The sequence below is a fragment of the Lissotriton vulgaris genome, unplaced genomic scaffold, assembly GCF_964263255.1.
Source record: "Lissotriton vulgaris unplaced genomic scaffold, aLisVul1.2 SCAFFOLD_220, whole genome shotgun sequence".
NCBI lineage: Eukaryota > Metazoa > Chordata > Amphibia > Caudata > Salamandridae > Lissotriton > Lissotriton vulgaris.
This window is the reverse complement of record NW_028248788.1, coordinates 802,068-825,460: the sequence shown is the minus strand read 5'-3', so window position 1 is coordinate 825,460 and position 23,393 is coordinate 802,068. Positions and strand designations below refer to the sequence as shown.

Here is a 23,393-nt window from a genome sequence, read left to right as displayed (position 1 = left end):
CTAGGTATTTAACCTCAACAACCTCCCAGCGTAGAGGGTAGTCCGAATGCACCTCAGTGGTGTTATCGGTTAGTGAAAAAATTACGGACTTGGACCAATTTATAGAGACACCTGATAGGCCCCCGAATTTAACACATTCTCTCAGTAACGGATTTAAGTTCACATCTGGGTCAAGTACATATAGAGTGACATCATCAGCATAGAGCGAGATCAGCAAGCTCCGTGAGCTGAAGCCTATACCCCTGGCGGTGTGGTGTTGCCTAATCCTGGCCGCCAATGTCTCCATGGCAACCGCAAACAGCAGCGGGGACAGCGGACGTCCCTGCCTTGTACCTCTTGAGATCGCGAAAGGGTCCGATACCATGCCGTTGACTCTCACTCTGGCCTTGGGGGCAGTATACAGCAGACAAATTTGATTTATGAATAACGGGCAAAATCCCGTGCTCTCAAGTATAGCAAATAGATATGGCCGTTCAAGAGAGTCGAAGGCTTTTGTGGCATCCAAAAATATCACTGCAGCTTGTACGTCAGGATGTAAATAGTGCAACACCGAGAACACAGTTCTCAGGTTATGTGTAGTTGCATGGCCCGGTATGAAGCCTGACTGGTCTGGAAGGGCCACCATTGGGAGCAAAGGCTGGAGACGGTCAGCTATTATTTTCGCATATATTTTGACGTCCACGTTTATCAGTAATAAGGGTCTGTACGAATCTAGGCATTGACTATTTTTATCTGGCTTCAACGAAGTTATGATAAGTGCTTCCCTCATTGATTCAGGGAGTACACCCAACTCCAGAGCCTCCGCAAAGACTGCATGCAGCCGTGGAGCAAGTTCTTCTGCATATGTTTTATAAAATGCAGCTGTAAGACCATCAGGTCCTGGAGCCTTATTTGGCGGGAGGGCTTTAATTGTTTTGACAATGTCCTGTATTGTCACGGGGTGGGCCATATATTGCCGATGTGCATTATTAAACCATACAAGCGCTATGGACTCCAAGAATGCCTTAAGGGCGTCCTGCGAAACTGCAAGCGTGGACTTATACAAGTCTGAGTAGTAGGTAGTAAATGCTTGTAAAATCTCACTTTGTCCCGCTGTCACGACCCCTGCCGAGTCAACGATTGTGTGTATATGGGTAGGTGGCGCATTGGTATTTATCATTCTAGCTAGGGTTCGACTAGGTCTGTCCCCTTCACCATACCTGCGAGCTTCCACCTGCTTGCCAAGGAACTTCAGCTCGCGCTGAGCCTCCTCTGCAAAAGCCAACAATTTAGCTTTTATCCAAGAGGCCAAATCTTGCATAGGGTCAGCACAAAACTGTTGCTCGAGTGCCTTAATCTCTTTCTCTATCACAGCTATGGAATTTCTAATGGCCTTTAAAACCCCTGCCTTCCGTGCTATGCATTGTCCCCTTATTACCACTTTGAAGGCGTCCCATAATATGGCATCAGAAGTAACGGAGCCAGTATTGGTAGCCAAATAGTCTGTAATGTCACGCCTTATTTCTTCCGCAAAGGCTGCGTCTTAAAGCGCATGCGGCGGTAGGCGCCAAGTAAAAGCCCTAGTAGGGGCCCCCGGAATTTCTAACTCTAAGAGGCAGGGAGCGTGGTCTGAGAGGGAGTGAGCCAGAATCCCAACATCCACAGTCCAGGTGGCCACATATTGGGATATCAGCCAAAAGTCCAGTCTTGACCAGGCGGCATGGAGTGCAGACATGCATGTGCCTACTTTGGTGCATGTGTTACGGGACCTCCATATATCAACTAGTGAGCCCTCACTAACTATGTCTCTCAATACCTGGCTGGCGCGCGGGTGCAGCTGCCTGGACGCACCCATTCTATCTAAGGAATCATCCATGACAACGTTGAAATCGCCTCCCCAGATAATCGTGGGACAGTCTAGAATCGTAATCTGCGCCCACACCTCCCTGAAAAACTCTGGATCATCCCCATTAGTCCCATACACAGCAGCCAGGATCACACTTTTGCCAAGCAGGGTGCCGTGCAGTACCACATATCTGCCCTCTTTATCATTTATCACTTTATGTTCTTTTCAGTCAATACATCGACGCACAAGTACAGTTACACCCCTGGTGTAATTAGAAAAGATAGCTGAGTACGAGGATCCCCACTTGAATGTTTGAGCCTGGGTGAGCATGTAGAATTTGTGTGTTTCTTGTAAGAAACAGACGTCTATGTTGTGCCTGAGGAGATAGCTGCTCATCAATCTGGACTTCCTGCCATCATTTAAGCCTCGTATGTTCCATGTTAAAACTTTAGTCACCCCCATCTCCTACTTTCTGAGATAGCGCAAATGTGTATCAGCTGACCCACCATAAAGCCTTGTATACCAAAAACAGCCGGTATATTCATGCAGTGCTGACGATTTGCCAAACATCCCCATTTCCCATTCCTCCCCCCTCCCACACCAACCCCCCAATCAGGTTGTGTCAAGACCCCCCCTAACACACCAGAGGCGTTAGAACAGTAGAACTTTTGAATTGCGGGAGACACCCCTAGGAGGCGCGGAGTCTCGAGCATACTCCCCTGCGCATGCAGGGTGGCTGCACTATTGTAGGATGTTCCGCTAGTGATAAGCCTAAATCAACTTACAGCTACAAAGAGTAAGGGACAGTATTGAAAATCTCTTAGTGCCTACCAAAGGGTGGATTAATACCTATCGCATGTTTTAGGCAAGAACGGCAGCACACAGCACATCAATGAGTGCAAATTAACAAACCCAGTAGATCCGCGAAGATCGCATCAGAATCAGTCTTGTCACACACAGGTAAACCAATATGTCCGGGCAGTTAGACTTCAGTCATTGTCACTCCTTTGGGCCCCGGCATCGACCTCAGTTAGAGCTTTCCTTTTGGACCTGGGCCCGCTTACATGCTTCGCAAATTTTAGGGCCGACCCTGCATCAAGGAAATGGTGCGTTGTGCCTTCGTGCACAACCCTTAGTTTAGCAGGGTACATGAGGGAGTACGGGATTTTCGCTTGGAGTAGCAGTTTTTTAGCAGGCAAAAACTCCTTGCGGGCAGCCTGCACCAGCGGCGTGAAATCCGGGTAAAAAGATATATTGTTCCATTTGTGTGTTATTTTTCCCTTTTCCCTCGCCAAACGTAATATTAAGTCTCTATCTTGGTAGTTTAGAAGTTTCACTAGGATTGGTCTCGGCGTAGCTCCAACGGGCGGCTTTTCCCCCAAAGTTCTGTGCGCCCTTTCCACCGTGAACACCGGAGACAGGTTAGGGTCAAAAATGTCATGCAGCAGTTCCGTCATGAAGACCTCCATTTTCTCCATTGCTGTGGTCTCTGGAATACCTGTGACCCGAGCATTACACCTCTGAGAGCGCGCTTTCAAGTCGTCTGCCTTGGCGCACAGCGCTTCAATTTTCTTTTCCATGTTGGTTATATGCGCTTTGGTATTTTGCTGGAACTCACAGCACTCCGTATGTTTGTTCTCAAGGCTATCCAGTCGCGTTTCGTGTGTGGCCACCTGGGAGCGTACATTGTTCAGTTGGGAGGTCATAGTATCTAGTTTTGCATCTATACTCTTGAGGCTAGAGCGCACTTCAAGCAATAGCGCAGTGACCTCTATCTCTTGAGGGACTTCTTGAGACGAACACCCTGCAGCGGTGGAGTCTTGTTCTGGCTGCTTGGACTGCTTCTTCTGCTCAAACGTGAGCCGTGGCTGTCTGGTGTCGCCCTTCCCCATGACTTAGCAGTTGTATCTGGCGCTCCTCGCAGTCCGTGATATGGCGGTGCTATCTGCCTCAGGAGTGTAGTTCAGGGAGCAGTTCGACACAAATTGTTCAAGCAGACAAGGCACCCTCTCTGTCTTTCAGCAATGGTACATGGCACACGAAAGGGTGCAGGTCGGAAAGCGCACCTGGGCAGCTCCCCTGTAGCAGGGCGGTACGTGTTTTTTTTTCATGGCCCGGCAAAGATGGGGGCAGGCTTCCACGCACCGGTCGTCACCAAGACTATGGGCCCACCGGTCACACGACCACATCAACCAGCCACGGCAAAGATCAGGACGCCAGCTCGATCGGGAACACATGGTGTGCTATCGAGATTAGCATGCCCCAGCAAATGGAGAGCACCTATGACCACCCGCCGTAAATCACAACCAGGATAATAGGGCAATGGGCCGACACTGTCCACAGCTCCTATAGTGGATCACCATGGCCACACTCCGCAATTATATCGCACATGTTAGTTTGGTCCCGGGCGTGCGGCGCAGTCAGCAGCGGCGCTTCTTGGTAATTGACACTGGCGCTAGAATATGTATGCACAGTGCGGGTGTAAGGCTATAAGTTACGAAGCCCGCGATGCCCAGATTGCAGGCTGTACAGGCCAGCTCCTACCGCGCCAGAATGTGTATCTCCCTCGCCCGATCCAAGATGGCGGCACCGCACATATATAAAGTCCAAAGTCACCCAGATTTTGTATTCTGGGCTTGCAAGAATGGATTCGTGAACGGGCTACATCCGCAGTTGGGTCCGCAACCTTACCCCACCTCCGTTGTCATGTGTAGTGGCCACTGCAAGACCCCCTCGCTCCGCAATCAGTCAGGCCTTCACAGCCGCGACCTCGAGTGGAATCAGATGCCCGTTCTGGCCTCCAGCGCTGCCGGATCTCTGCTCGACCTCATTGCGGTCCAGACGGCCATTGCCCTCCGATACGGCTATGTCCATGCCAGGAACCCAAATTTGTGGTCGCTCGAACCCCCAGCCCTTCAGAGCCGCTCCGCTACAGTTCTGAGCATTTTGGAGACCGAAACAGCCAGGATATTCAAAGGATTTTCAATGCAGCCGGCGGAACTCGCTAGTTAAGCGGCCATCTCGCTGCTTGTTCGGCCAGAGATCAGGTTAAGTTAACGATGTTGGTTGGGTATATAGAGAAAGTGAGGGTGAGAGATTAGGGTAGTAGTGTGGGTAGCAGTAGGGCGAGAGGCACTAGATACAGCGAGTGGCGTGATTTAGAATGGTTTGGGGTCAGGATTGCCATGAGTGTTTGAAATGGGGTAAGGGATAAGATTGGGGTTATAATTTTGGTTATGTTTACAGTTAAAATTAGGAGGAGAGAAAGGATTAGGGTGAGCGATGAGGTTACGGCCAAAGTATGGTTTAGGCTTGGGGTTCCGGGGTGCCATGAGGGTAAGCATTAGGGTAAGGGATAATATTAGGCTAATAGTGTGGGTTGTTCTCGGATTTAGGATTATCATGACGGTTAGTATTAGGATGAGGGATACAAGTAGACGAATAGTGTGGTTTAGGCTTGGGGACAGATTGTTACCATTTGGGTGAGGGAGAAGGTTAGGATTATAGTATTGGTTACGTTGAAAGTTATAGTAACGGTGTGAGAAAGGTTTAGAGTAAGTGATGAGGCTTGGGCCATAGTGTGGTTTAGTCTCGACTTAGGGTAACCATGCGGGTTCCCATTATGATGAGGAATAAGATTAGGGTAATAGCATGAGTTCGTCTCAGACTTAAGGTTACCATTAGGGTTAGTATTGGGGTGAGGGATAAGATCCGGATAATAGCGTGGGTTAGTCTCGGACTAAGGTTACAGTTAGCATTTGGGTGAGGGATAATATTCGACCAATAGTATGGTTCAGTCTCTGAGTTAGGGTTACCATGAGGGTTTGTATTTGGGCGAGGGATAAGGTTCAGCTAATAGCATGGGTTAGTTGCGCACTAAAGTTACCGTTAGCATTGGGGTGAGGGATAAGATTCTGCGAATAGTGTGGTTTCATCTCGGAGTTAGCGTTACCATGAGTTAGCATGAGGCATAAGATTAGGCTAATAGCGTGGGTTAGTCTCTGACTTAGGGTTACCAGGAGGATTAGCATTGGGGTGAGGGATACTGTTGGGTTTAAAGCTGGCGCGAGGGTCAAATGTAGGTTTAATGGAAGGGTGTATACCAGGCCTAGGGCAAGAGATGGAGTTCAGGGTGAGGGATAGAGCTGGCTACAGGTTAAGGAGTAGCATAAAGGTTAATAGTAGCGCTACAGGTAGAAAAAATAAAATTACACGTGAGTTTAACCTAAATGACACAAATTAATGCCATTCGTTATATAAATAGGGAATTTCAGACTATTTGGAAATTAACATTTTGATTAAAACTAAATCTTTTCATTCAATATTTTATTCAAACTCTTTGCTTGGATTCCTCTTGGATCACTGAGTTGTGCTTGAGTTCTGCGCATACATCTAGGCCTGTGTTTATATGGATATCTATATAGATTGATCCTGATAGTTGGTATGTTGATTTCAGAAAGCAGGAGCAGATAAACAAGAATTTGCAAGTCCAATTGGTCCAACCTTGACAAGCCTACAATTTGTATCTTTTTATTTTTTTGAAATGTCTGCGATTAATATTAATGGTATAAAAGTAATAAAAAGTCAAAATAATGCTTCACTTCATATGTGGCGAGAAAGCTAAACTGTCTAGGACACACCTAGAAAAAGGACAGCTACAGAGGTATACATTTGTATTGTTCACGAAGTAGGAAATGACTTGTTTCTCCGTCCTCCTGCAGGGTGGAATCAACGCCGCTTTGGGGAACATGGAGTCCGATGACTGGAGATGGCACTTCTATGACACGGTGAAGGGCTCGGATTGGCTGGGAGACCAGGATGCCATCCACTACATGACTGAACAGGCACCCGCCTCTGTTATTGAGGTAATATAAACGTTGCATATCTAGCTTTATAATCCGAACATCTGGCAAGGCAGGAGGCTACCAATATTAGAATTTATTTCAGTTAATGTGAACCTAACTTATTCCCGTCTTGTATGTCACCTTGATCTAATGATATGACTGCTGGCACTGATGTGAAAGTGGATTAAAACTGGTGGCCATTGGTGCCATGAGAGTGATGCTGTGTGCATTCCACTTTCTGAATCACTTCTAACTTTCGCACTAGTAACGTCTACTGATACTTGGAAGAGGACGTGGCCTTCTGCTGCTTGTGCTGTACTCACTGGTTCCTGGTAAATACTGGTGCAGCAATCATGCATGTGTTGGGTGTTCACTAACGCCATCATACCATATCATTAGGCTGTCCTGTTTTAGTGTTTATATTTTTGTGTGGATTTCTGTGGTATTGTCTCCGTTTTCAAAACCTTTTGAAATCCCTGCTTATTCCTTTGCCTAACCCCCAAAATAGATAAAAACAGTTTTTACCAAACATTTTTTGTAGTGATTGTTCTAAAGTACATATTTGATTTAAAGAAGAAGTAATGCAGGGTATGTGGTCTCTTCCATTTGTCAATTTGTGCAGTGAACTTATGTGAGACAGTTTTAAGCATAGGAAGTCTGTGTTCTGCACTGTCACTTACACCCCTACCCTCTCTCGCAACTCAATACCTCCCAGTCACTCTGGCGGGTCTCTGTCTGGTTTGCAGGACTATTGATGGATCAACGAGTGGAAGTGCTGTATTCCAATGCTTTAACAAACAGACTTCTGGACACATTTGAGGGCCAATGACCTACTTCTTACTGAATATAATGACATTGTTGGGGTGGTCAACCCTGTCAGCAGCATATTACCTTGGAAAACCTTTCAGATTTTGAATTACTCCAGATTAATGTGTAACCCTGCTCTCTAAGGCACCTGATACTTGCTGCCTTCAGCATGCCCGTCACTGCTTTGCTGTACTCTTTGCCTGACTGCATCAAGGTGGTGCTGCTGTTGGGTGGACATTCACAGCTGCCAAGTGTCCCCGTGGCAAACGTCTACCTTGAGTCCGTCCTGACCTTTTTACAGACATCACATTGTCTACTGAGACTTGCAGTTTTGCTATTAACATTGCAACAATGTGCTTACAAATCCCAGGAGTACTCACGACTGAATGTGGTAACTTCTTGTTTATGCTGTTTGTTGTTCTAAAAAATTTAAAAACCTGACCTATACGAATCCGCGATCATAATGCAAGTTATGTACACATACTACTGTATAACGCCGCCGTACCCCCGGGTTGTAGGCACTGGGGCTGTGTAATCCAGACAGTTATACACGCAGGAGAAAAGGTTGCGGCCGGCCCCAGGGGTTGTAGGCCAGAAGCTGTGAATGGTTTTAACGGTACAATAAGGTCTTTAAAAAGATCCCAAAAAAATCCCAGGAGTAGAGCACAGGTGAGTAAAAAGCCAGAATTGGCTGCCGGTATCACGCACAACAATGCGGCACCTTGCGCCTGAATTACAGCGGAACAGTTGATTTTTTTTGTGAAGAGGGTGAGTTTTTTGGTGCAGTTTAAAAGTGCCTCAAGGATCCTCTGTGGAGCTAGAACAATTTTATTCCTGAGGTCCTAGGACACGGTTAAAAAAAGCTAGGGTGGATATTATAAAGACCTAATTGGTTTTCTTTATTCAAAAGAAATGGGCAACATGTTTCAGCCTTAATGATCAATACAAAGGCTTACTTCAGGACCAAGAAAGTGAGTGCGGCCAAATTTTAGTGACCCCGTGAGTTATCATCACACACACTAAGGTGTGCTGTGAGTGCAGGGGTGTAGCCGTACTCGCGGTTCCCACCATCAGGTCTATGATAAAGCCTCGCAATTGAACAGGTATTTATGATCCTGACGGGGGCGGGCACCTACAGTCCCACATTCGTCAAGGTAGTCTGTCCACCTATGGTACCTACTCCGGTCCAGCACAGGATACCGACATAAAATAATTATATCCGACTTAAAATATGCTTATGCACCCTGCACCTTTAATTCCAGCACACAAAACTGAAGGAAATAAATGAAAGAAACTACAATATTTAGAGGCATCCCAAAACAACAAAACTCGAGCAGAATGATCTTAGACCTGGCTTTCTTGTGGTTAACTTGTATAACAAAGTTACATTGCGTTGTCCCTATCGGGAAGAAAAAATAGGGCTCATTCTCTCTCACTTTTCTTTCTTTCAATGGCATTTTAGTTTGTGATTGTGCAGGTGTTTATCAGTGTTTTATATCTTTACACTGACGAGAGCTATTTCTCTTTCAGTGGGGTTTCATCAACTTTTCTAGGTTACACCTAAGAAAGGATACCCTTTGTATTTTGAATTGCACCAGAGTGCACAATGTTGCTGCTTCGGTTTAAAAATAATAGCCTGTTCCTCGCCTCTGGGGAATACACGCAAACCGGTCTGTGGAACAGGGGTTTGGTCCTTTCTTTATTCCTCTTTCCCAACCACACAAGGGTTTGCTGGTCTTGAATCACTTGCAGAGTCAAAAATACCCAGCTCCTGAAATGCGCGCAATGGCTAAATTTGAAATAAATTGAATTTGTTTCTCCAACATGCCTCTAGTTTTTGACACTCTTTTTTGTTGGATTTCACCATACCATACCAATAAGGTAGCCCACGTTGGGTATCCAAACTTTCAAGCTGGTTTTGACAGTGTCAGTGATCTGAACTACCTTTTGTGAATTTGATAGGACGATAAACCCTTCGGGAGTCTGCAAACCCCTCTACCCAGAACAGTCCACCAAGCGTTCGGCACAAAACTTATCAAGATAAATGAAAAGATTGTGAGCCTGGTGGTGTTGGTGCTGGGCCAGCTCGAACGCTAGATTGGTGTAATTTGTGCAGCGCTGGCTCACCTTCTGGGGTCCAGTGTTCCTCATTGGGAGGAATTCTTAGCAGATGCCTTGATCCAGAAAGGATTTCACAATATAGATCTAAGGCGTGTGGTAGCTACATCAGTAGTGTGGGGACTCAGCACATGGATGTAGCTGCCGGACACTTTGAATTGTTATGAAATTAAACTCTGTGGCACAAGATGCACTTTAGGTTTTTGACTGCCGTAACATCTATATGCAAGATAGAAAGAGATGGTGACTCGATAGGCGTATTGGTTTGATAGCCAAAAGGTATGTTTTTATGATATCTAAAGATGTGAGTTGGATTTTCTTAAATTGGGTGGTGTTAGATCGCGCTTGAGTTTTTGACTTGTGTGAGGAAATGTTCCTACCCCCATTCAACCTGATTCCTCAGATGACCCAAGTATTCACTTCATCCGTAGATAAAAAAAATCAATCCTTCAAAGTTCGACACACGTACTTTTCTAAAGCAGCTGTCTGAAACTACTGAAAGAATCACTACCAAAATGTGTACGCAATGTTAGTGTAAAGCTTCTCTGGTATCAGTGTTTGTGTATTAGTACGCGTGGCCTCTCCTGCACATTGCGATCACGCTGTCTGTTGATATGTTGCTAAGTATAGGTGATAGAAAGTCAACCACAGCAATGTGCATCTGCTCCTTCTGGCCAAGGTTCTCTCGGGAGATCTGATTGAGGCCACAGTACTTCTGTAATGAGAGTAGGGTCACCAGCTCAGAGAATGACTAATGTTCAAATTGAACCCACAATGACTGTTTCCTTTCTGATTACCAGCTGGAGAACTATGGCATGCCCTTCAGCAGAACAGAGGAAGGAAAGATTTATCAACGTGCCTTCGGAGGGCAGAGCCTCCAGTTTGGCAAAGGGGGGCAGGCGCATCGGTGCTGCTGCGTAGCGGACCGGACAGGCCACTCGCTGCTACACACCTTGTATGGCCGGGTAAGTTATTGAATGTTTTTATAGTATAGTTTCTGAGACGCGTGTCGTTTTTTTCGTGGCTTGAATCTGTTATAGATGTTAATCTATTGCATGCATTTCTATAACAAGAGTCTATCAACAATCCATTGTTCCGGGTAAGAAACTTCTCTCCAAGGTAGTGTAGCTTGAGTGTCAGTTCTTTCTGCTGCATGGGTAGTGGTTGAATGATGCCAGACTCGTTGTGCACATGCTGCCTTCATGAAACAAGACTTTAATATTCAGTACATTCCTGAATGTTTGAAACATGTCAGCCCCTAAACTGATCTACTTTAGGGAGCCATGCACGTTCACCTTTTTTCACGTTACAGTGTGTACAAGTGTAATCCTTCCTCACACTACACAACACTGTCTTTAAATCACTCAGTCTCTTCTCAAGTTGTATCACTACATGTTGAACACCTGCATCCACCCAGAGTTGTCTAAAAAGATTGATTGCTTTTCTTGATAGTTAACATACCTTTCAAGATTCCTCAGATGTATTGAACTATAGTGATTTATGAGCTGGCAGCAGTTAAAAAGTCTAGAAATGCCGAACATTTATCCGCACTAAAACTTTACAAAGTGCTAAAAGAATATATTTTCAATGTGAAGGGAGAGGATTCTTTATTCATCGCCATAAATGTTAGAAAAATTCTCCTCTGTGCACAGGTACCCCGGAACACTTTCACAACAGAATGTGTCTAAAATTCGATCTTCTTTCATCAGAAAGAATGACAACTACAGCATATTCATATGCAGTTGAACAATTTGTGAAAGTTTATCCTATGCCAGGTTTCCCAGATGCCACACTTTAAACGTGTGTAAAAGCGGACCTTTTCTCAGACTCCATTGCAGCACCTCTGGTAAACCCCTGCCATGTTCTGAATATTCAGTGTGGACATGTCCAGCTTGATAGACCTGCATTGAAAGTTGAAGATGTATCCTGTCCCTTGAAACCCTTCTTTTTTCCGGCGGGTGTGACTGGGATCCTGGTAACACATTGGGTGTTTTCACACCTCAATTTTCTTGCTTTCGCTCAACATCATTGTGGACAAGCTACAGTGTTAATTTGTTTCTTTGTACTTCTGAAATCTTTTTTTCAGTCAAAAATGCCATCTTTGTGTAGTGCCATCATTGGAAGAAGGAAGCTGGTTTGGTCCCTCACATGTGTGTGGAGTTGCCTGCCTCGTTATGTCTCAAGAGTGTGCCATTTGTCAAAAAATGATCAAAAGGAAACTTGAGTACAGAGAACGCGTTTGATGGCTAGGGAAACTTGATGAGCTAAGAGTCCTGGGTAAGAAAGGACCAGAGAAGGCCTCCAGGGAACACTCCAGGTCCACTGGAAAAGTCACAAGATCTCCTTCAGACCCCTCATGGGGAAACCCAGAGATAATAAAGATGAGGAAGGCAAGAGAAGGCATCCACTCTACCACACTCTCAACCAACTGACCTGTTTATGGTTGAAGCCCATGGTGTTGCCATTGAGAGCATCAGAACCAACATGCTTGTTGTTAAAGGCTTCAACAGCAAAACTACGACTACATCATCATCACCACCAACACCACCACCACCACCACCACCACCACTACTCTACAAAGTCGTTGAGGCGTACATTGTCACCAGGACGGCAAAGCATACAAGGTACCGAATGGTATCCAGCTCTTTGTCGACACAGTCTATTAGTTTGACATCATTTTTTCAGTCCTTGACAGTGCCGTCAGACTCACGGTCATTCTTGATGTCCCAAGGAAGATAGATTTTGAAGTTTTCACCAATGCTCATAAAGGGGCTTAGACGATCCGCTTTACAGTCTTTGTGGCCTTCAAAATTTAGAATACCAGCTGAAGACACTTTTCAAAAAGTTCCTGGTGTATCGTTTACTTTGCATTGTCCTCCTTGGATCCTGTATTATTTGAGATCTGTGCCTCAATAAGGAAGATGCTAGTGTTTCCCAGTCAACCTTGGAAACCTATTATCTTCTCTCACGATTCTTTTTCTCCTTGAAGGGGACAAAGTACACCATGGACTCTAAAGAGGCATCGAAGGCAAACATCACATTCTCCTTCTGTATCGTCAAAATGCTTGTCATGGGATGAAGACTCTTCCTTGTCGTATACTCAGACAGCACCTGCAGCTATCCCAACAAAGTCTCTAGAGTGGATAATAACGCTATCTTTCACAATATGTTGGTAAACATGCCCCTTGACACACTGCAAACCACAGAACTGGTGATGATGGAGGCGCTGCAGCCAAGAGCTACATCAAGGCCGCTTCTCCCATTGGTTTCAGGTTTCCAGGAACTGGTTGAAGAACTACTTTTGACATCGGCAGTGAAAACGGCTGCACCTTGGCTTATGAAATAATACAAGTCTACTTCTCCAGCTCCGGAATGTATCAAAAGTGACCCAGATCCAGAATATGTCATGGTATTATCTGTCAGACGTAGAATCACTTCAGTACCAGAAACCTCTGCGCTACCTGACGACGAGCGTAAGAGGCTGGACCCTGTGGGCTGAAGAGTGTGGCACAGCTGCCACTGCATTAAAAGGTTTTAACACTCCTCTGCCGTTATGGATGAGAAATATGGGATGGACTGAACTTTCTGCTATGACTTTCCAGAATGTCCCAGGGAAGACTTTGGAGATCAACAAAACCTCTCCCCATTTCTTCAACCAGGTGATCAGTGCTGCTGTTGCAGCAGCAGAATTACCAGCGTCTGGTTATCGACAAGTTCTCACTCTCGACAATCCTCGTGGCTAAGACGTGCATTTCTAAAGCAAGATGCACAACTGCAGAGTCTAAACATAGGTTTCTTTGCGTCCTCTGTGTGGCCGGCACAGGGAAAGGATGGCCAGAATGAAAAATGAGGCCAAAACATTGAAGGAAGTAGGTTTAGAAGAACAGATTCTACTAAAGTCACTGTAAATAAGAGGATAGATGTTACTAGTCTGACATCATTGAATTTGGCAGAACGGCTCCTGAGTTCAAGGCAGTCCAGTCATCAAATGCTCCTTAATCATGCATGAGGATGTACTGGAAGTCAAACGACCTTCCGCCAGGGCGTGCTATTCCTAAAAAAAGGACTACGACTCTGTCACCTGCTAAGAAGACATCCTTACTTATTGACCGGATCTGGCTCTGTCGAAAAATGCAATTTGCCTTTATTTATAGGTTTAAACATACTGCATATCGAAAGAAAGCAGAGCAAACCTCCTCCTTCAAGAGAGCTGTCATAAGACTTCCCAAACACCTACAGAAGGCGCTTCCTTCGCTCGCTCTCTTGGGAATTGGATTAAGAATGAACAAATTGATGGGCCTGTCATTGAAGCCTAAAAATAAGGGATGATTGCAGCATCTGCCTTACTCATAGCAGTCACACCATGCTTCCTCATTAGAACTCTTCTACTGTTTTTCATGCTAGCAGCATGCAAATACCGCATTTATTCTGCTCTTCGCCTGTAAACACCGTACCTCTAGGTGGATATTAATATCTATATAGTTATGATGTATAGTTATGAATTATGTTATCAAGTTATGAATAAGGCTGTAGCAGGTAGGCTAAAAGCACCCTCCACCCGCGGAAGAATAGTTCCCACAGCTTGGCTGAAAAGAATTATTTTCGCAACATCTGCAAAGCAGCCGCGTCGCGTCCGTCCATCCCTTCACAGTGCAGGTACAAATGCTGCCTCTGGTTACTCCGACGGCTCTAAAGAATCTCTTTGGCTTGTCCTAACAGAAAATACGGAAAGTATTTTCTGTAGTACATGTAATTCCTCCTTATGCCTACGAGCCGCAAACCTATGACCGTTTTTAGCGTGCTATTCTATTGTAGCGTTGTGGCCTGTCAAAGAAGATGCAATGGTGCTGAATAAGAGGTTATCCCAGTACCCCTCCCCCCACTCCCCAGCATGCTTTGCCTATTTGGCCATTAGGAAATACGTCTTATGCTTCATTTAGCTCTTGCAACATTCGTCCAAAAAGAATAATTGGAGTCAACTGCCAGTGCAGGGCATAGTTTCCTGGAGCCTTCAAGGCGCAGGCCACTATTTCAACTTTGGAATGTCTATCAGGCTGCATTTTTCTCGTTGCTTGTTCGTGGCGCAGCAGGGTTTCATCATAGATGCTGCAATGTAGTCTGAGAAAAGGTTCCCTGCCGCAGGTTTGTAAATTCTGGCATTTGGGTAATGGAGATTGGGATAGGCTTTTAGAAAGAATCCAGTAGCATGTGGAGATAGTGAAGTCTTCATCCTTTCTGATGACTTATGGTCCAATGTAAGACCTACTCTTGGAGCTTCCGGGGTCTCGAACACAGCCGGGAATGATTCTAATGTTTATGGCTTCCATGAAGATCCCTGCGATGAAGAATCAGGACTTGAAGGAAGTAACCTGTTCTTCAGTGCAAATGTGCAGATTTTTACTTGAGCAAACAATCTTTTCTTGGCTGTCCCTTTACTCTGCTGCCGTCTCCTCCAACAGACGCAGTTCATAACCCTCACCAGCTAAAGGCTGGCGCGATCAATCAATACCCTCTGAAGGGTAACAGAAGTTCTATGGACCTTTTATAGCTTGACACCACACTTCTGCCTTTTCTAATATTACCTAGTTTATTGGCATGCCGTTACCATGAATTTTGAATTTAGAGTTAAAATATCACACACATCTGGTGTCAAACCAGTTAACTTTGAATTGCTCACAGATGCACCTCGCTGTCACTAACCTATCGAGCTGTTCTGCCAGCTGATGAGCACACTCTAATGTTGAAGCTTTTTCTGGTGACGAACGTCCTTGGTGCCTCCAGTAATGTGAATATCAAGTTTATTTCTTGAATGTAGCGTTTTCCTTTGCCCTTTTTCAGTCTCTCAGATATGACACGAGCTATTTCGTGGAGTACTTTGCTCTTGATCTGCTGATGGAGAACGGCGCGTGCTGCGGTGTGATTGCGCTCTGCATGGAAGATGGCTCCATCCACCGCTTCAGAGCCAAGAACACGGTCATAGCCACGGGGTAAGTGCCGCGTCGGTTTCCACCCGAGTGTCTCTTTTGATCAGAGCCTTATTTTAAATGTTCTTTAATATTCAATTTTGTGTTATTTTTTTAATTTAGTTTGTCTAAAGGAGAAGTGGGGAGAACGTACACGGGAAGCAATGATGTATTCTCTTGTAATTATAATGTTTATTCAAGCATTTTCTGTTACATCAACTAAGCCATTGAGAACAGTAGCTCATACCCCAGACTGTAAATCTGTGTTATGTAATTGTGTAGTGTGACATTTACACGTATCGGAACCTCCACTATATGTAGACACTGCTGCTGTGGTCTTATCCCTACTAATGCACACAGTGCTCGCTACTGCCTGGCTAGATGAATGCTATAAAGCTGCCGGTGCGTGTGCGCATACATTCATATGGCACAGCGTATACACACTCCGAGCTCTTTCAGAACTTTAATACTAGTCCTAAGAGTGTAGTTCTGTAATGTTTAAGGATCCGCCAGGACCCTCCCATTAACTTTAAACTGTTCACTTTGTAGTTTCATGTCAGACGTACTGTGTGCCATTACACGAGCCTTGCAATGGGCACAGAGGTTACCTTTTTTACACACTTTAATGTTATTCTTCATGATTTGGTGGAAGTCACAGAGCACCTACGCCTGTTTTGCTTGTTGTTTTGCAGGGGGTACGGGCGCACCTACTTCAGCTGCACGTCCGCTCACACGGTCACCGGTGACGGCATGGCCATGGTCAGCAGGGCGGGGCTCCCCTGCCAGGACTTGGAGTTTGTGCAGTTCCATCCCACAGGTAAACAAGAGTCCATCCTGTGATCTCAGAACTGCACCGAACTGAAACTGCGAAGGGCTTGAACCGTTTCCCACTTTACGTACTCAAGCACATTGTGATTCGCTTGTGTGATGGGTCATTTCCAAGTGCACTGTTGTGACTGCCCTCAGTGAGTGACCTAAAACGGTAAACCCAAATAACGTCACTGGGACCTGGGTATAGAGCAGTACATAAGGAGAATGGTCCCAGTGTACACATTACTTTGTTTTAAAGAACCAAGAAAATCATACACAGTTACACACAGAATCGTAGTATTCTTAATGAACAGTGTTGTTTAATCACACTAAGCAACCTGTATTTTATAGCATTTGTTAACACAATATTCAAAGCAGTGCCCCAGGGGGGGAGGGTGAGTGTGTAGTGGATGAAGTGAGGATAAGGTAGTGACTGGAACAGTGTACAATTCACAAACTTAGTTGTTTCTCAGGAAGGGGGTCACACAAGAGCCAAGTAAATCACATTACATCCAGATATTTAAATAGCCATAGTTATAGATAAAGCCACAGAGATCAATCGCTGTTACTCAGACTGGCTAGTGTGGTAGAGGTTGACGTTTCAACCCCTTGAAAGTGGTAGGTAATTATCTCCCTTACGATGGGGTCTTCCTCAGGACAGGAGTGTAGGGAGGGGAGACTGGGGGCGAGTTACCATCAGTAGCCCAAACCATGGGCCTAAGGCGAAAACAGGGCGCGTAGGCTCCAAATCGGTGTGAGCGAGCAAAACCCTCTATTGGTGTTGTTTAATGTAGGAAAGGTCCAGTCAGGATTAATCTGCTGGGCCTGAGAAGTGAATTAAAGCATTCACATCACCGGGCAAAATGGCTCCGTATTCATATAATTCATAGGTAAAGGAAACGCGATTGATTACTGTGGCTTTATCTATAACTATGGCTATTTAAATACTACACCCTCACCCTACCCCCCCTAAAGGGGCACTGCCTTGAATATTATGTTTACAAATGCTATAAAATACAGGCTGCTCAGTGTGATTAAATAACACTGTTATTAGGAATACTACGATTCTGTGTATAACTGTGTATGATTTTCTTGATTCTTTAAAACACACTAATTCGTACACTGGGGCCATTCTCCATAGGTACGGCACACAATGAGTCATGTGGCATCCCACATGTGTCTGCTCAGGACAATCTCATGTTGGGTATTTATGCGCATTACTAACTGTGGAAAGAGACACAGTATGAGGCCTTCCTTTGAGGCTGTAAGTCACACATGCACCAGGTGAATTGTTCCCTCCAGTTTATCCTTCTGACCCCCTACCCAACTTCCATCCCCCGCCCCACCCCCCAATGTAGTTTTTCTTCAGTAATTTGATCACCTGGCATATTCCTCATCTGGCTTTGACGCTAAGGTTTCTATGGTGTTTAAGCTTAAAGCAAACACCACTGTCTGTAATGGGTTACAAACCTGTGCTTCCTACTTTGTTCATTGAGGATGCAAGGATCTCACTTGTCCTGTGCGTATATTGTAGGTAATAAACAAGAAAACCAATTTCGCCCCACATTTCACCTAAGCACACTGTACATGTTTTCCACTGTATAAACACACTGGGCCTTTAATCTTTCCCATAGCCTGGAGAGCTTCTTGTATTTAGGAAGAACGTTTCTATTGATATGAGAAGGGGTGGGTTGGGAAACTGCCTGTATTTATTTATTATAAAAAACATAAAAAAACGTTTAAATCACTCGATCGAAGCAGGAAATGTAAGGGAGGGTGGGAGTAGCCGGTAAGAACTTGCATCAGCCGCCCAACGGCAGGGCAGCCATTCACGCTTTGGTGATTGCACCTACACTAAACGAACCCACAAAACCAGTTAAACACGGAAAGAAACGCACAGTTCATGTCCCCCAAACTTTTAGAGACCAGGAGCTCCAGTGATGGAAGAACGAAGGGACCTGTTCAAGGTGAGAGCCAGCAGGCAGTCTGGACTCGGAGTATAAACCACCTACCACTACTACCAGTACCTGCACTGCTTGGGTCCAGAGGCTGGCGCCGTCTCTTTCGTAAGACCGCACATTCTTCGGGCGCGCTAGCACCAAGCCCAGCTCTGATGGCAACAAAAACATGCAGTAAAAGGGATCATCTCGAGTAGGCTTGTATATTTGTCGAGCTCACTAAGGGGTAAACACGAAGGGCTGCATCGGCCAAGGCCATGCAGAAGTCCATTCATACCAACGAACATTAGTCCTCAGTGCAAACGGATCAAAACTTACTAAAATGCTGTTCACAGAATGCAGCGCTGCAGCTGGCACTCTGCAGCAGTCAATCGACCATCTTTTACCTGTTCGTTGCCATATATGAAGTTCATTAATTGATAATGTTATGTTATACATATTCTGCTCACCCAATTACCGCTGATATCCTAGATTGTTGGACTGGGAAGTGGGTCGTCCAACTACATGTAATTCAAACCGCGTGTAAAGGATAATCCCTTTTTTAAAACCGCGCAGTGTTTAACTATTCATACAAAGTCGGGCTTACAGTGCATTCTTCTCAAGGCCTCTGGTTCAAGTGGATACATCGAGTTTGGAAGACTTAATATGTCACTTAAGTTTAAGGTCTTATCTTTTGAATCTCAGTGTTTCCTAATGGTACGCTTGTACTTTTCTATTTGAAAACAGCTGCTTCCCTGTAAATATAATGTAAATGTGTTTGTATATATATAGCGCCTTCTACCCAGAGGTCTTGAAGCGCTGTATTCATACCGCTGTGGAACCCTTCCTGGCTTTCCTGTGAGATGTCCACTCCTGGGTACCCCCAAGGTGAAGTCAGGCATCCAAGCGCTGCTGGGGCCGTTGTGGAGATTAAGCAAGCTATTGCCCAGAGTCACAGAGTGGGACCCATGATTAGACTAGGCACCGAGGCGAGAATTATCAGGTCCAGGGAGATTGAGTCCAAGAGCCGCCGAGGCAGGAATTGAACCCTGGTCCCGGGCCAGACCTCTGCATTAGGGTCTGCCGCTCTAACCATTGAACCACGCTTCTCCAAAATTCTGTGTTGTCTGAATAAACCCTGACCTGAGCTCCTCAAGTTCCTTTTTAAAAGTTAAATGGCACGCCCAGAGGCAAAGACCCTTTTTTGTTATAAATGTCACTTGTAATTGCCATGAAGTGTTTGTTGTGTTTAGAAAAACAAACAAGATGATAGACGGAATGTTGCACAATGGCAAAACATTCACCCCCAGTCACAGGTCTGGGTTTAAACCGGTCCTCGGATGCTTAATTCCGGTCCAGGGAAAACATGGCTTGGTAGTTCGGGCTGGACTGTTCCCATGAGGCACAGGGTCAAGACTGATTTGCATATGGCCATAACTGAACTGGGGTGGCTTGGTGAGCAAAATAACAATGGATTAAACCCAGATCTGTGACTGGGGGTGAATGTTTTGCTATTGTGCAACATTCCGTCCATTATCTTGTGTGTTTTGGTGTTTGTTGTGTTTTACACAGATCGCCCGTTTATATTGAATACAGCTGTATTAAATGAGTTTCCAACTTCCGAGTGCAATGTTGTTTAGGTATTGAACAAATTATTTTATTTTTTGAAGTTGGAAGTGCACTGTAAATAGAATTGTGTTCTACTGCTTCCATGCAAAGCAGAACTGTTCCTTTTGTGCGAATAACATTTTGAACTGTTTTTTATAACAAAATCTTTATCTTCTAAATGTTGAGACATTTTGTGTCAATACTTCTATTGCAATAGGTAGATAATAATTAAACTTGTAATATTTATCCCGATCAGTTTTTCCATGCACATTAGTTCTCTGTACTGCATAATGTGTCTTCTGGGGTCTCATGTCTCCAGTGGTCCTTCAAGGCCTTTTGTTAAGTCCTTTAAGTTTTGATTATGGTCCTAACTCCTAGGTGTCGGATCTTCACAAGTTGTCAGTCAGGAGGATGTCCACGTATGAGAGGTGTCAACATCTAGGGAACTGAGGCACCAGCTCTGATGCCTACAGGAGGCACAGAGGATGGATCTGTTTGTTGGGCACTGACTGCCTCTATCATCTTCTTCGTTTGAAGGTTTAGTTGGTAAATGTACATCTTTAGATCGCCTTGATTCAACAGTTGAGGTATGTTGTCTTGGCTTGTGTCTCTCCCACATAAAGGTATCTATGGTGCCGGCTGTCTCATTACTGAAGGGGCTCGCGGCGAAGGAGGCATGCTTGTGAACAGCGAGGGGGAACGATTCATGGAAAGATATGCCCCTGTTGCAAAGGATCTGGCTTCGCGAGATGTTGTTTCCCGTTCTATAACAATTGAAATCCGCGAAGGAAGGTTTGTGGAAGAGTTTTAAGTGTTCACTGTTTTGCAAATTATTTCTGAATGTATGAATAATATCAAAGTACTTCGATTACATGATGCACAACAAAATAGAGCATAAAACATGAAATGGCAAGACAGTCAACCGCTGAATACATAGCAAGACACAAACTCCAGAGATAGTATTTTACCTTATGGTTCAAGGAGTAAGAGTACGACTGTAGCAAAGGTCAAACAGCAATGCATTCCCCAGTGCACTGCTTTTAAAAAGGAAGTTAAATCCATCCTCTTGGCTAACTACACATGAGTATGGTCTACTGAATCAATGTGGTGAAAGGCAGCTAAGCTCTCAACCACAAGACACTTATTGATGCCAAATATAACGATATTGTTTTTCTTTATCATTTTCTCTGTACTTCTGTGTGTATCTACTCTTATTGCCTGAATATGTAACATTTACTGTTTGTATATCGCTCTGATATCCGCTAGGATCTTGTTCGAGCTTTATAAAACTTTTCAAATAAATAAACCTCTTACATTGCTATCTAATCGAGGCCAGCTTAAGGTCCGTTGCTGAGCAGATTTCTCTAGTATATTTTTGCACATTGGAGACATGTCAAGTATTTAGGGCAAACCCTTTGAACTGCTTTCCACATAAGAACCAGCACTTTAGGATGGAGCCTCTCCTTCATCTCCTGTCCTGAACCAAAAGATGTTCTTCTCCTTCTCCATTGATTGATAGACCTGATCTCGCCGGAATCAAGGAGGGTGTTGTGCTAGCCAATTCCATTATTGAAGGGAACCATACCTGAGATACCCAAGAAGGTGTCACCTCTACTACCTGGCAGCTCTCTATCCACACTTTCAACAAAACTCTGTGGATCATCGCAAATGGGAGGAGCATAAGCTTGCGTTCCTTCCCACGTCTGCTGAAATGCATCCACTGCGTATGCATCTGGATCTGGCATCCAACTGTAATAACGCTGAATCTGGTTAGTCAATCTGCTCGCAAACAGGTCCCACTCCAAAGGACTCCACGCTTCCTCTATCCTTCTGAAGCTTTGCGGATCCAGCTGCCAATCAATGAAATTCTTGATGTCCCTTGAATTCCAGTCTGCCACAGCATTCATTTGCATGGTAAATATTCCGCTTTCACCACAATCTTGTGTTCCATACAAAAATACCAAAACTCTTTGGTGAACTCGGACAACTTACGAGATCTGCTCTCCTCTAAACGCTTGATACAAGCCACTGCTGAGATATTGTCCATCTGTATCATTAAATTCGTCCCTTCATGGACCCCTCTGAAACTCTTCACTGGATAAAGACTTGCTCATAATCCGAAATAGTCTATATGATTCCTCCTCTCTTCCGCTAACAATAAGCCACCTGTCCGACTCTCTCCCAAGCGTGCTCACCATCCTTTCAAACCCACATCCATCTCTAAAACAAAGTCTGGAACACAGCCAAAAATCGCCCGTCCATTCCAGGCCTCCAAATTTTGAAACCACCAGTTCAATTTCTCTTGTGCTTCTGGATTCAGATATACTCTGTCCCTATACCATAATCCTTTCCCCAGGGCTTCCCCTTTCACTCTCTGCAAAGCACGATAATGCAAAGGACCAGAAAAAATTGCTTGAATTGAGGACGACAATGAGCCTACCATACAAGCTAAATCTCAAAGTAAGAAACTCTTTTTTTTCAAAATCTGACCAATCTCCTTTATTTCCTTATCTTTTTGGGGGAAGTTGTGATTGAACTTGCATTGTATCTATCTCCAATCCCAAAAATACATACTTCTTTTTCCATACAAAATTTGACTTCTACACATTTATTAAAAATCCCAACCTTTCCAGAAGAGTCTTTACTGTCAGAAAATTCTTCTTCCACTGTTCTATGTCTTGAGACATAATTAAGATGTCGTCCAGATACACTACGAGTCTTCTGTCCCTTTCTCTTAAATGTCCCATAACAGGTCTCATTATCTTTGTGAAGCACCAAGGAGCAAAAGACAAACCAAAAGGCAGGCACAAAAATGGATATAGTCTTCCCCTCCAACAGGACTGCAGAAATCTGACTGTTCTTCTCCATTGGAATCGTAAAATAGGCATCTTTCAAGTCTAGGTTTACTAACCAGTCCCCTTTTTGTAACATATCCCTTAAACAGTGAATCCCTTCCAACTTGAGGTGTCTGTAAACTACATATTTGTTAAATCTCTTAGGTTGAGAACTGGTCTCCAACCTTTGTCTTTTTTCTGCACCAGAAACGAAGTGCTTATAAATGCTCTCGCACATTCCTTTACCTGAATAATTGCTCCTTTCTGAAGCATACTCTATTCCTGCACCTACAATAACCATCTTTTCCCTCGACAAACACAATTCACTCGGTTCCTTTACCTACTGAGGAACCTCTATGAAATCTATTTCTAAACCCTAAACGGTCCTGATGATCCAAGGATCTTGTGTGATCTTTTCCCATTCTTTTACAAAACCATTTAAACGTCCCCCTACCTATCCTAAGGTAAAACCAGAAACTATCTCCGTACTCACCTTGTGATCCTTAGAAACCAGGCCTAGTTCCTCTGCCTCTTCCTGTATTCATACCTCTTCCTCTATTCGGGCAGAAACTAGCTGCTGATCGGTATCCTCTGTTGTAACCTTGGTACTGGTTATTGCACTGAGATCTATTAATCCCTGGCAAGTC

The 23,393-nt window shown here is 44.6% G+C and overlaps 1 protein-coding gene across 1 annotated transcript in view; it reads left to right on the top strand.

Annotated features, from left to right (window-relative positions):
- SDHA (succinate dehydrogenase complex flavoprotein subunit A) overlaps positions 1 to 23,393 on the top strand; it is a 201,451-nt gene that overhangs the window by 99,783 nt on the left and 78,275 nt on the right. Inside the window, exons 4-8 of the mRNA XM_086950178.1 lie at positions 6,547 to 6,690; positions 10,395 to 10,559; positions 15,433 to 15,581; positions 16,250 to 16,374; positions 20,536 to 20,704. Of these exons, the coding sequence (XP_086806304.1) occupies positions 6,547 to 6,690; positions 10,395 to 10,559; positions 15,433 to 15,581; positions 16,250 to 16,374; positions 20,536 to 20,704 (752 nt within the window). The remainder of the gene's footprint in view (positions 1 to 6,546; positions 6,691 to 10,394; positions 10,560 to 15,432; positions 15,582 to 16,249; positions 16,375 to 20,535; positions 20,705 to 23,393) is intronic.